The 15,061-nt window shown below is 34.3% G+C and overlaps 1 protein-coding gene across 4 annotated transcripts in view; it reads right to left on the reverse strand.

The window, feature by feature from the left end:
- The window catches only part of SLF1 (SMC5-SMC6 complex localization factor 1), a 44,042-nt gene that overhangs the window by 20,180 nt on the left and 8,801 nt on the right, over window positions 1-15,061 (reverse strand). For all 4 annotated transcript variants that reach the window (XM_070743025.1, XM_070743027.1, XM_070743026.1 and 1 more), the window contains exons 4-11: window positions 12,899-13,142; window positions 11,121-11,283; window positions 9,124-9,249; window positions 7,915-7,968; window positions 5,825-5,977; window positions 4,464-4,630; window positions 3,179-3,316; window positions 1,848-2,010 (exon numbers count right to left, since the gene is read on the reverse strand). In XM_070743025.1, the coding sequence (XP_070599126.1) occupies window positions 1,848-2,010; window positions 3,179-3,316; window positions 4,464-4,630; window positions 5,825-5,977; window positions 7,915-7,968; window positions 9,124-9,249; window positions 11,121-11,283; window positions 12,899-13,142 (1,208 nt within the window). The remainder of the gene's footprint in view (window positions 1-1,847; window positions 2,011-3,178; window positions 3,317-4,463; window positions 4,631-5,824; window positions 5,978-7,914; window positions 7,969-9,123; window positions 9,250-11,120; window positions 11,284-12,898; window positions 13,143-15,061) is intronic.

Consider the following 15,061-nt stretch of genomic DNA (forward strand, 5'->3'; position numbering starts at 1 on the left):
AGTGTATGAAGCATGCTGAACTTCATAGAAATTGGTGGGGTGGAGGTTTAACATCTTTCAAATCAGGTTGGTTGTTTTAAAAGGCTGTGGGATGACACAGAACACAATTATCATTTTTGTGAAGAATATATATGACAAAATTGAGACACTGTAGGTCTTTTGTGCAAAAGAAAGGGATATTCATTAGGGATAGCAATTCTTTTTCATGTAATGCAGGTAATTGTCAGGTTTTCAGGTGGAACATAAATGATTACTTTGGTGTTCTGCTCCATAAAAACTAGCTAATACAGTTAAGGGGAAAAAAATCTCTAGGATTAGATTCCGGGAACAATGAAATAACATGTATGATAAAACTGGAATGTTTCTCAGCTTTTAAATATATTTTTATCTTTCCACATGCTGTCAAAAGGAGGCTTATCATAAGGATGACTATGAACAGAGGATGGGCCTGTCAATTGTAAAAACTATATATATTTCTTTTCTTGTTATTATTGAGATATCATTTTTGGCAACATGCAAGAGCATTTGAATAAGGCCAGATCTTTTGTTGAGGCACAAGAACAGAATGGAGCCCAAAAGAAATCTCTTCCTGAAGAAGATGCTATTATAATCTCTATAGATCTACTCTTCAAGCACATTGTTTTTGTATGAATGATTTCAAATACACTACAATCAATCAATAATCTCAAGCCTCTATTTTTATAATTCTGAATAAATTTCACCTGTTTCACCTAGTTTGCATTAGAATTAGATATATTTAATAGCACTACAGGTAGCCTTTGAGTTACAAAAGTTGGGACTGAGGCAGCCATCACTATGTAACGAAGTCATAAAACATGATGTCATATAGCAGTGATGGCGAACCTTTTTTGGTTAATGTGTCAAAAGGCATGCACCTGCCCACACTCATTCCCTTCCCCCGACGCATGTGCACCCCACCGTGAGCACCTCGACCCCACACACATGCACACAGGCCTCATTGAAGCCTGGGATGGTGAAAAAAAGTGGCCAAATGAGCAAAATGGAAGTTCAGAAAAACAGACTTCCTGTTGTGCTGTTTTTCACACTCTGGAGCCTTCAGGAAAGCTTCCTGAGGTTTCCAGAGTGCAAAAAACAGTTCAATGGGCAAATCGGAAGTCATTTTTTCCGAGCTTCCAATTTGTCCTTTGGGCATTTTTTTGCACTCTGGGGCTTCAGGGATTCTTCCCTGAACTCCACAGAGAGCAAAATGGCCTTCCCCAAGGCCAAAAATCAACCGGCTAGCACACACATGCACGTTGGAGCTGACATGTGCTCTCCATTATGGCTCCACGTGCCACCTGTGGCACGCATGTCATAGGTTCGCTATCACGGTCATATAACAATCCAAGCAGTCCCAATTGCTGTTGCAACCACAAGATGCGTAGGTTGTTAAATGGGAAGTGGCAGGAGTCCTAAGTAAAAAGCAGACACTGTGAAAGGATGGCTAGTGTGTATACAAATGGAGGGAGACTGAGGGAAGGAGGGCTTGAGTGTATGCATGTTAAGTGTAGAGAGGTTGAGGGAAGGGCTGGGTGCATGTGTGTGGATCCAAGGAAACGGAGGGAAGGAGGGCAGGGCATGGCGCATAGAAGGCAGGAAAGACTTGTCAGATGAACTTGTGTCTGTACTATTGCCAAGAAACAGTCACTAGTCCTTCATATGCACAGGTATTTATATAATGAACTGTACCAAGCTACAAAATATCAAGTTTGTATTACATTGAAGATATGCAATAATGAGTATTTATTAACAGAACCTTTCTGAAAGTGGGACATCTAAAAATATTATTTCTCCTTCTTTATATTTATATTAGGTAAATCACTTACATCAGTTGTCCTGTACTTTTGTCTGTAGGAATATATAATCCAGTCTATTAGAATATTTATTTCTTTGTTGAAAAGCACTGAATTGTTTCCTAACCAAAAGGTATTCAAAAGAACAGTCTGTGGCATCACTAGCGGATTATGAGAGTCACTTCCTTCATAAAGTCTGTAAAAGAAAAATTCATTTCTGGATTTAACTACTTAATTTGTTAGACTTCAATATGCTGCATATTTTCTGTCAAAAATTTTAGAGTTTAACAGTACAACAAAGAATCTATAGAATGTGTGATAAACAATGAAGTGTTTTTTAAGGCATCATTTAAGTCATATAAAATGTAGAACCTTGTTATCTTGTCATTTAGAGGCGGCTTCTTGAAGAACAAAATATTTTAACCCATCTGTTATTTCAAACAAAAGACTATAATAGCTGAAGTTGAATAGCTCAACCACAGCATACAATCAATATGAGTATCAAGATTGCCTATTAGCAAAGCTATGATATAATATTGTTATCTCAATTTACAAGATTATTTTTATATGTATGTAGGAACTTCAAAACTAAGGAAGAATAAAATATAGAAACTATTATGGAGAGCAAGGTAAAATCAACATTAAATAACTTTTTATGGTCTAGCTAATCAGGGTTAAACAGCAGGGTGCCTTTGGATACAAGACCTGTAATTGCCAAGCAACAAAGAAAATCACAATTTCTGGAGGATACCAGATTTCCCATAGCTGAGCTAAAGTGGACTCTCATCCCACAAATATGTCCTTAAATGTTGTAGGGAAACATGATTTATATAGTAACTAAGATAAAGATTATACATTTCACAGGAAGGAGCTGCTTCTGGAAATTTAGAACTGCTAAAACTGTAATATATAACATCTGTCTCTTAGTTTTCCAAAGCACCTTACAGTATATTACAGCAAATTGTGACCAGAATTTTTATCTGATGCAGTTCAAATAAAACAGAACACCTTCAATACCTAAAAATATTATTTTTAAAATAATGTAAAAACATGTCATGAAATAATTAATTATTGTAATATGTACACCTCATTGGATTTGAAAGCTTTGCAGTACACAGGGACAGAAATGTAGACCCTTGCCTGAAACTCTTGAAATCAAACATGTCTTTCCTGGGTTAAATGACACTATACTGGGCAGCTGCATAATCCCAGGAAAAGGCACAGCTGACTTCAAAGTGATACACAGCCCTTAAGGTGTAAATTTCTAAGTAGAACAACCTATTTCTGAAACAGAGAACACATTTACTGTAAAACAAGATCCACCTTAAAATATAAATAGAAAAACTTAAAAGGAAAAAAAATACCTTCTTCTTAATGCCAACACTTCAGCTTCAAACAAATTCATAACAAATGTCAGCAATTTTTTGTGAAAGGTTCTGTCCCCATTTGTAGTTTTTGGGTCCGTGACTGAATGACAAATGTTATTGTAATGAAGACAAGACCTGTAGAGGAAAACCCCCGACAATAATTAAGATTCTATGAATTTCCCATATTTTCATGTACCTTTTCTATTTACTACTCCGACTTTTACATTTAAGTTCAATTCTTTGTGTTCTGACAGTGTTCCCTTTGTGGTTACATCTTACTAGAACAGAGGTCTAATTTTGAAAAACACTGCTGACCATGAAAAAGGGTTGCTGAAAAGTACAGAAAGGAAATTTCACAAGGATACTTTTAAAGTAAGGAAAGCAGTAAACTATATATAGCTTTTATTGCACAGCTGTTCAATGTGTAGAGAAATACAGTAGTCCCTCGCTATACCGCGCTTCACCTACTGCGGCTTCACTTCATCGCGGGTTTCTGAGGAAGCCGATCGGCAGATTTAAACAGCCCGCCGAACTCGATCGGCCATGTTTAAAAAAAAAAAAATCTAAAATTGTAAATACTGTATTTAAATACTGTATCTAAAATAAATACTGTGTGGGAAGGGTTTATAAACACTTAAAACAATGAAAACTTACCAAACAATTACAATATAAATACTTAAATAAGTACTATCAGTCGATAAATTCCCCATCGCGGATTTCACCTATCGCGGCCAGGTCTGGAACGTAACACCAGCAATAGGTGAGGGACTACTGTACATAAAATAATATCTACAAAGTATCATATCAGGAAAGGTCATATTTTTCAGAGGTCATATTTTTGATCATCTACTGCTGTACAATTACAAGCTTCACTTATTATTATTGGGTTGTTAAAAATCCAATATTTCTTTGACAAAGATACAAGTATTTTTTTAAATATATGTACTGCTATGCTTATCTATGGATAAGCATAGCAATATATATATTTTAAAAAATACTTGTATCTTTGTATACACTTGAACTATCATTTTTACAGTTTTAAATTACTTTAAATGGCTTTACTCATGAACCTCTTCATCTCAGAAAATGTGCATCTGGTATTAAAGCAATTAACCGTTTTGCCAGCTTTCATTGCATTCCAAGTTTTTAAAAACTTCTTTTTCATATCTATTAATAGTAACAGCAAAAAATTCTTAACAAACATTCTCTTCATATGAAAATTAAAAACCAAAACTCTATTTCCTGCTTCAGCAATGATGTAATAATTTAATTAAGGTTTTACCTGACAAGTGTTTCCATCAGAGACCATGTTCCATTCTTACAAACAGGACACTGAAGAATTTCAAGGTAATACTTTAGCATAGAAGGTGATTTCCAAGGAGGATTATGTTCAAGGAGAGTATACATTATATGAAAAAACTGGACAGAAAGGGTAGGGTCTGAATTGTCCTGTAAGCAAGAATGAATGCATATCAGTTTCATGTTGTGCACCAAACTTAAGCTGATTATTATTTTAGTTTAAAAATGAATGCTTGAAGAATTTAAGAGTGATTTATTTCACACCCACACACTATATCTTTCTATATTTCTATAAGCTGTGAAAAGTACTGGAGGATGAGCGGTACTTTGGGAAAGCAAAGGAAACTAACTCCCTAAACCAGTAGTGGCGAACTTATGGCACAGGTGCCACAGGTGACACGCGGAGCCATATCTGCTGCCACGCGAGCCGTTTCCCTAGCTCAGCTCCAGTGTGCATGTGTGTGCTGGCCAGCTGATTTTTGGCTTGTACAGAGGCTCTGGGAGGGTGTTTTTTACTTCAAAAAACCCTCCCAGAGCCTCCAGGAGGATGGGGGAGGTTTTTTTTTTTAACCTCCCCTGGCTCCAGGGAAGCCTTTGGAGCTTAGAGACAGCGGAATATGAGCCTACTGGGCCCAACAGAAGTTGCAAAACAGGTCATTTCTGGCATCAAGAGGGTTTTGAATTATGGGTGAGGGTACTCCCACATGTACGATAGCGCACACGCACGCTCTTTCGGCACCCGAGGGAAAAAAGGTTTGCCAACACTGCCCTAGACCAAGGTGTCAAACTCATGTCATTATGGTAGTGTCACGTGACTTATTGGGACTCCCTCCTTTTACTAAATTAGGAATGGGCGTGGCTAGCACATAACACATCCAGTCCATTGGCCATGAGCTCTGCCCTAGACGATGTTCATTACATGCTGCCTCTTTGTTCTTTCAAAACAGTGCTATCTTTGTAGTCCAACCCCCATTATCTCATAGTTACATACCCCAATAGTCTCACTGATTACACTAAGTACATGAGATTTTATATCTAGTAAAATATCTGGTTAATACATCCAATCTTATGTATAGTTTAAATCTACAAAGAGGATATGCAATCCCAGCTTTCTTTAGGCCTCTCTTTGTGTCTGTCTGATGATACACCAATTTATGTTTAATGTAACATGTCTTAGTCTTTGGCTTAAATGTACACCTAAAATTATATCACAATGTACAACAAAGATTACCACACAATCTTAATTTTCACAAACTCAATATAAATAATTGAGTTTCACTGTGGTTAACACTTTCAAGATGTGATTATTATTATTTTTTACAGTAAGAAATAATATGTTCTCACCTGGAGAATATGTTCTAAAAGAGAATGAATTAGTTTAGCAGGAGGAATACAATCTTTTCCAGAGAAAAATTCTGTGATTGCAATTGGTAAAAAGTGATTATCCACTAGTTCTTCCAGCATCTTATTTCCCCTGGAACGGGGACCATTTTCAAGCTAAGAAGTAAAACTTTTAAGAATTATTAACATGCCTTTTATTAGGCGTTAACATAAATAAACAAAATCTTTCTGGATTCATGATATGAATTTGTTGACTAGTCAATTACAATTCCATATTAATATCTTAACAATTAATAACTTGAAATTTGGGTGATTGAGGAAACAGCAATTATATTATGACTGGTTGATAGCTGGTATCCACAATTTTACAAGAATCTTAATTACATTTGTTTTTAATTTTATACTTGGTTATAAACAAAACAAATTAATCTAAATTTTTAGACCTACCATAATTTTTGGAGCATAAGACACATCTCCCCCCCCCCAAAAAATGGCTGAAAATTGGGGTAATTTGGGTACGTTTTATACTCCGAATGTAGCTTTTACCAGACCTTTTTTCAGCCCCAAGGACGGTGCTAACCAGTGAAGTGAACTTTCCATTCATTGCCTGTTTTTTTCACAGCTGCTCCCTCCCTTCAGAAACCTTTTTTCAGCCCTAATGCCAGTGAAAGCGATTTTCCATGCTTTGCTAGTAAGCGATCTTCCTTTTGCCTGCTTTTCTCATTGTTTCTCTCTCTGAAGAGAGAGAGAAGTGTAGAAACTGTTTTTTATCTTAAAAGAGCAAGCACTCATGCTCTAAACCAGCAAACTAATGTGCTGAAGCTAACCAGACTAAAGATTAGCCAGATAAATATTTAGCAGGCAGATTATTTTTTTCCTATTTTACTCCCAAAAAACTAAGGTGCGTTTTATACTCAGTTGCGTCTTATACTCCAAAAAAATCTGGTAAACTGTTTTTAAGACTCACTTTCAAAAAATTATTAGATATACTATATTTAGATTAAAAAATTGAAACTGTGAATATATCTGTTGTTCAAAAAATATTTCTACAAGAGTGCTAGTACTCAAACTACAAAACAACAAGACGTTGTTTATTATAACTATGTATTAACCAGGGATTTTCATGTTCTGTCAATATCAATTCACCATATTATCATTATTTGCAGGACTCACATTCTAAACAAATGTTCAATTACTATGAAATATGCATTTGTACAGAGATATTCCTGTCAATATTTCAATAATCATAAAATATAGGTTTACAATAGTATTCAAGCATATTTAATAATTTCACAATGCACATTTTGAGGTGATCCAGAGAATTAAAATATAGAAACATAGAAGACTGACGGCAGAAAAAGACCTCATGGTCCATCTAGTCTGCCCTTATACTATTTCCTGTATTTAGAACTAAATGTAGAACCACAACTAAATTAAACGACTTACCTACAACTGAATCAAACATTTTGCTAAATATATAAAACACAACAAAACCAAAACAGAACAAGGAAATAGGATGTACTTGTTATAGATACCATACCATTAGGTTGCAAAACTACAATAGTCAACAGAATAGTTGACAGTTATGTCTTATATGTTAAAGTTAAAAGTACGGATAGAGAGAAAGAGAAATACGAATTGGCACAAATAAGTCTTTAGTAGAATAATGAAGCTTAAATCACAATCATATCTGCACTTAAAAGGCTACAAGTGTAAAATAGTATTATAAATTCTTTGATCTTTTTCTCTTTGCTTCTTTATATGTATTATATGTTTTTATGTAGATAAATTTTCTGTTTTTCTTTTCCTCATTTTTAATGTATATATTTAATAAAGATTACTTTAAAAAAAATAAACTAGAACAAGCAGTTCCAGTTCCATACTCACTTAAGCAAAAACCTCTGGCTGTCAGTAATCTATATTATAGTATCATATATGCTTAGTATCTCTCGGTAGAAAAGAACTCTCTGAAATTCAGTCCTTCCAGAATAGCATTTATAGTGAAGCAAATGGAAAAGAAAAATATGTGAATGTATAAACTTTGAGTGTCACTTTTAAGCTTTCCTTCTAATTTCATTGTTTCAGAATCTTACTTCTTTGTTGCATTCCATCTTCTGGCCCATTTGAGTATACTTGCTTAGCATTGCCTGTCAGTTAAAAACAAGTTGTTTTTGTTAAATGCAATGGATAGAAATATTACATGACAAATTAAATAGTCATATGGATATTCGTTCTGCTAACTTCTAATAATACTGATAATTATAGTCAAATTGTGGGGGCAACATGCTGGCTCTGTTAAAAAGTGCTATTGCTAACATGTTGTAAGCCACCCTGAGTCTAAGGAGAAGCGTGGCATAAAAATTGAATAAATGAATGAATAAATAAATAAATAAATAAATTTTAAAAAATTCATTTAAAGAACTTTGCAGATGATTCCTTCTAAGTCTATTTTTTTCTGATACTTTATATTACATTTCTTGTAAAATACGTATTACGTGCATATGTAATTTTCTTATTGCAATTTCTTAATTTGACAGTTTCCCGTAAACAGACCTATTTTTAAGTGAATTGGTAAAATAGATAAAAACAGATCTATGTTTTTCTGCAACTTTGCCCTCTAAATGGGTAGCCTCTGATATGTAGAATGTCAGATAAAATATAGTGTTACATTCATTTTAGATTAATGTTTTAGATTAATTTCTATAAAAACACTTTTTTATAGTTTTTAGCAATTTTACCCTCCAAAATAGTTCAAATAGTTCAGAAAGGCCTGAAAAGACTTTGGAGGGTTCTAGAGGAGATAATGTCTATTAGGTTTCCATTGTTTAAAGTAGGTATCCAATTATTTGAAGTAACAAGTGTAAAACTGAAACAATTTTCACTATATTCAGTCCTGTCTGAAAAAATATCAGTTGTTTTTGAATAGTATTCTTATTTACTGAAGGTTCTAATTTTAAAAATGCTAGTTTCTTTTTTAAATACAGGAGGTTTCCAAACCATTCCACTGGCAATCCAATTTTGGGATTTCATATCTGACGTTTAGTAAAATCTCAGTGTAATATCTCAAGCTTCCTACGTTTAACTCTTCAGCTAAAGTCATCCTTGGACGTTTTTGCTCTGGTTATTTTTAAATCAGAGTGAGAAATCTTCACTAAATTGAAATTAATAATGACAGCCAAATTATGTTAGAATAATTTTTGCTCAACTCTGTTTACATAAGTTGCATTCTTCTATTTGCAGTTGCTTTTGTTCTTGTTCTTTCATACCATGACAGCAAGAAGTTTATAAAGATTAGTGCTTACTTGTTGATAATAGATGTGCTTGATGAGTGCATTTTTCATTTCATCAAGTTTTGTATCAACCATTGCGTCTCTTGATTCCTGCTCATATTTCTTCTGGTATTCTTCAGTACTGCTTTTAATTTCATTCTAAGCATTACACATAACCCATTACTTTTTGTACAAACAAGGTGTTAGCCAACAGAATAGTATAATTAGAGCAGAAATACACAGCTTAATATAAAACAGTACTGTTTATATTAAAGCAATTGTAAATCAGAGGGAATAAGTTTGAAAAGAACCTGCTTAAACAGTCAACATACATAGTAGTTTTCAAATATCTATATACTATATAGTAGTTTTGAATATGAGGATTGAATGAGTAAATCTAGGCATAGAAACATATATCGTTCTTGTTCAAGATTAAGCCATGATAGATGAAAACAAACAGCTCATCAGCTTATAAAACAGCTTATAAAAGTTTCCAGAAATGAATTTTTCATAGCTTTCCATTTGCTAATAAACAAGCTGTTCTAAATATGCTATGAGGTAATACCAATATGCCAGAAGGCAAAAGTTATGGATAAAAAAACTTGATTTAAAGCTGGTTTCTAATTCTGCTGCTTCTAGAAACAATTTGACAAAATCCTGGATTTTCTGATCTTTACAATCACAGGATTTTTTTTAATTGTTGTTCATTGGTTAATAGGTATGAATGCTTTAGATTGGCATTTTGCCAGTCATTTGTAAAAATAATAAAGGTGGAATATAAATAACATTATATAAATAAACAAAATAAAGAATGTAATATCAAATATAGTGAACATGGAACTTTGGGGCATACCCAAAGTTATTTGCTTATGACGGAAAGAGAGATTCACAATACTTGGTTCAGCGACATGTGTCCATTCTGCTGTCAGTAAATTATAAATTATTTCATATGATTAAGGTTTAATGCTCTGTTCAAATATTGAATTGCTTTCTCTATGTATTCTGATGTGCTTATATGCCTTTTCTTTCAAAAGCAAATAAAAAAAATAAAAAAATCATAGTCCCTAATTTGTTTGTAAGAGACAACTGTGACTAAGTATATCTTTTGAATGTATGTGCTGCTATCATGAAGGAAAATGTATGTGTGTCAACTATATTCACGTTTAACAGTTACTATTCAATTGGGCTGAGGCTGAAATAACACTTTCCCTCCAGTTAAGCAATTCTAGACAATCAGCATTGGTTAATCTCAAACATACAAAATCACAGGCATACCCTGAATGGTGCCATATTTGATTCAACATAAGCAAAATAATGAATGTAATGATATCTAATGATTCTCACTTTAGAACCATATCTACTATTTTTTAATGTAAAGTTCAGAAACTAATAGGATACAGTCAGAACTGTTACACAATAATTTAACTTAGAGCTACAGCGGTACCTCTACTTAAGAACGCCTCTAGTTAAGAACTTTTCTAGATAAGAACCGGTGTTCAAGATTTTTTTGCCTCTTGTTAAGAACCTTTTTCTACTTAAGATCCCGAGCCTAGGAAATTTGAGAGCGGCACGAAGGCCCAGCCAGTTTCCTGCCACTTCCCCTTTAATCCCAGCCATCTTGGGCTTTTCTGGGCTGCCAGAGGAGCCTTTCGGTGGCGCTTAAGGAGGCTTTGGCAGTCCAGAGTGAACAAAGCATTTTCCTTTCTCTGGGCGTTTGGAAAGAAATAAACCTCTGCCAGCGTCCAGAGAAAAGAAATGCTCCCTTCCCTCTGGGCAGCGATTGTCCTCCTCTTCTTCCTCCTCCTCCTCCTCCCCCCATCCAAATTCTGAGCTTTTATTTCTTTCCTAATGGGTTTGCACACATTACTTGCTTTTACATTGATTCCTATTGGAAAAATTGCTTCTACTTACAAACTTTTCTACTTAGGAACCTGGTCACGGAACGAATTATGTACTTAAGTAGAGGGACCACTGTACTTCATCATGACTCATCAGCTATGTTTAAGCATTAATTTTATTTATATACTTGCCTCTAAAAGGTAAGTTCCTAAATAACGAATTTGATAGCATGGAGCCCCAAAGAGATGTTTCAGTTTTCCTTCATTTAATATTGTATTATTAGTTAAAACATGGGTAATATCCTTTGGTGTACTAAGTGCTGTATAAATATTAGCCTCTCCAGCTTTTAGAATTCTGAAAAAAATGGACAAATAAATATTTTAAATGCAAATATGATTTTATTTCAAAAGCTAAGTTTATAAAAATAATAATTCTTTCCCAAAGCCTTTCCCACAATCACAAAATGGATATGTGTACATATGTGTCTGTGAATATAGCTGCTCGCACACATGTATGTAAATCGCTCTAATAGTGCTTCATTACTTATAAAACATTCAATCTATTCTTATTACTATAAATGAATATCATGATTTCTCATTGTTCGAGCTCTATTAACTGTTCCAGGTAAAAATGATGCTATGGGAAGAAATAATACTGAAGAGTAAAACATTCAAAGCTAAATAATTAAAACAACAATAACACACAGGCATTTTCTAATGTTAAATTTAAGTGCTATGAACCTTTTCTATTCCCAAGTCGACAGAAAACTATTTTGGCTTCGAATTTGCTCTCCCCATAACCAATTTATATCCTCTCTTGCCTCTGTTTGGAATCACTGAAGTCATTTGCCTTTCTTCATCAGTACCGAGTGACAAAATCAATCAGATTTTATATCTTGTTGCATTTGGAATAGTATCAAAATAAATAGGAAAGTACTACTTTAATGACAGTGCATCTATAGATAACTTATTTCTGTCTCATAGATGGCAGTGAAACAAATGCATCATGGAATGTGACAGAAAAATGTTGCCATGGTAAATTTCTGCCATGGTTTGATGTAAATGGGCAAAGATCCTTAAAATAAAACTTTGGTATACATGTATGTGTGTCTATATATTTGCATACCATCCCACCTAGCAGTTATCATATTTATATCCTACAGTGAACATCTTGCACCCTTCTCCCTGACCTGCACATCTCTCATGCATTGTCTCACACATCTTGCCCACACTTCCTAACTCTCCCACACACCTTTGTTCATTTCTTCCCTGTAATGGCATGGGGAGATAGGATATGGTGGTTGGTTGGTTAGAAAATATACTCAGATAAGAGAGGGCATAACCACAGATGCATAAGGGGCAGAGGAAGACACTCAGAAAAAAACTAATTTCTCAGAATGTAAAAGAGATGGTGGGAGATTTATACCACCAAACTTGCAATGTAGCCTTAGAATAAATAAGGTAGAATTGGCTTATCTGGTTATGTGTCCAATCTGGTCCACTTGAGAAGGTGACACCCCTCTACCAAACTGCAACCACTTACAACTGCCTAGGGCTTGCAATTTCTTGCTGACTGCCTCTGTGACTTTGGTTTGGGAAACTGGCAAGTTTCAGCTAGTGACTATGGGATTCACTTAACAGCAGCAACTGGGACTACAGGGATTGCAATGGTTAAACAATGCCGTCCTGCTTTATGACCACATTGCTTTGAGATTGAAATGCCATTTCCAATTGTCATCTAAATCAAGGGCTATCTATCTGTACAGAAACAGAATTTTGTTCCACTAGTTTCTGCACTAAAAATAAATCCACAAAGAGATGTTTAACTGCAGAGATTAACTCATATTAAGAACATATCAGATAAAGAATACGACAAAAGAACTGATATCCAGCTTAGTAACAAGAAAAAAAATACAATTATTTTATAATGACAATCATTCATTAGATAAAATTTCAGTTCTTTTCCCTACCTTATCAAGGAATCCTTTCGTTTATTACTACTCATAATAAACAAAACAACATTCCATCTGTGGAAAGCTCCTGTAGCACCAGAATGACTGAGCTTTTCACGCCATCTTTTAGGTGCAGATTGCATTTGAGGGGAATAAAGAGAATCGTTTTTAATTTTATAACCCCATTCATAAGTTGTTTCATCAAGCCATCTGCCACTTTCAGCACTATTAATTACGTAGTCCTTAGTTAGTATCCATTTTCCTGAAAAACAAATGAAGTGTCAACCACCAAATTTTTATGTAAACAAACTGCTGTCAAAGGTCAAATATAAAAATAAGCAAAATTCTTAAACAAAACAGAGATTAAATCACATTTTACATTACTATATCTAATCAATTAGAATTTTCTTTTACTGAATTCATCTTTTCTGGCCATCATTAAATGCTGATCTTAGCTTAAGATCTATACATCTATTTAATAGCATTTTATCATATTTAATAAATAAATACTGTAAGCCTATGGAAATATATTCAGTGGTAACATATTACCTAATTTTTCATTATTTATTCATATCCGTGGCAGCAATACCATGGCTTTTACATAAAAACAAACTTTAGCTTGCTTCATAGTTTGATGCCAATCAGTTTTATTGGAGAGAAAAGCAGATTGTGCCACTGCATAGTACTATTTTACCAGATGGTATTTCTATAGGTGCTAGATTTAGATGCCAGCAATCTGATGGAAAGGTACTCTCGGCTTCTTTGGGACAAGCTATTACATTATACTATAATACAGAATTCTCCTGGTTGAAATATATGTTATATTATATTTTAATGGAATAAAATTGATAAAAATAATGGTGGTGGCTTGGATGAATGAATTATCAGACAGTTAAATGCTGTAACTATATCATGCCCAGATAATGATAACACAAATTTCATACGTTATTAAAAATTCAGAATTGAATGAGACACATTTGCTCAATCCAAATGGGGATATTGTGTAGTAAAAATATGTGGTTATGTTTAAGGAGAAGATTTTAGGATATCGTGAATTTATTAAGTATCATGGTATTTCCCAAAAGTGCTTTTTCTTTTTCAAAATACTGTTAAAATAACTTTGTTATTGAAGTTTTTCACATTTAAAAAACAAACTATGATTCCACTAATACAGCTTTACAATATCGGACTTACTTTCTCAATTTTACATTTTCCATATTTAAGGCTATTGTTTTAAAATTTAAACATTTTTATATCCATCTATTCATTTTATCCATTTTATACTTTGTTTTACAACCATTTGAATTCCAAGATTACATTTGTTACATCTTCCTATGTTTCTTTACACATAAATTTTACTTTTCTTTTTGAGTCAATCATACCATCTGTTTCGTTCTTTATAATACTGTACATTGTTTTCTCTCTCTCTCTCTCTCTCTCTCTCAATTCCATCATTATTTTATACATCTCTGCGCATTCTAGCGCTTTTTTTTAATGATCATTGCATTTGAGGCGATCTTTTGTTTCTTCAGTTTTGGGCAAATATTATTATATGTTGCAGGATATAATAAATCTCCTTTCTGTTGTGGTTGGCTCTGGCCCAGCTCCTGCCCCAAGGAATGTGGAGGTGGAAGTGGGGGAAGCATCCACATGCCACAGGTCTGTTTTGCTCCCGATAGAATCTCCCGATGAAGGCTCCTCTGATGAAGGAAGCGTGAGTAGCAGGGAAGGGGGGAGTTTGGCAGACAGCCCAGGAGGATATCAATCATCCTTATCATCCCTGGATTCTGAACAAGAACGTATGACAGATCCACGCATGCGTAGAGTGATGCATAGGAGAGAACAACTGAAGGACTATTACAGGAGATAAGTGAGGCCACCTGTGGTTGGGTGGAGCTGCTGTAATTAGTGCTACCGATAAAAAGAACAGCGTGCTGGTTTAGCCTTGTGGAAGTTTATCTGATTCATAGTTCGTCAAGATCGTGGTTTTGCTGTTTCCCTGTTCAAGACTGTGTGTAGACTTTCTGGACTTTGGAATTTGGACTCAATTTCCCAGTTACTGGGTGAGAAATTGGATTGCATTTAACCTGTGCCTTGTGTGTACCAGAAAATCCCTTTGACATTTAAAAAGGGAGTTTTTTCTGCTTTTCTCTTGATAAAGACTTTTGGTTTTCCTTCTAT

Source organism: Erythrolamprus reginae, chromosome 2, assembly GCF_031021105.1.
Source record: "Erythrolamprus reginae isolate rEryReg1 chromosome 2, rEryReg1.hap1, whole genome shotgun sequence".
NCBI lineage: Eukaryota > Metazoa > Chordata > Lepidosauria > Squamata > Dipsadidae > Erythrolamprus > Erythrolamprus reginae.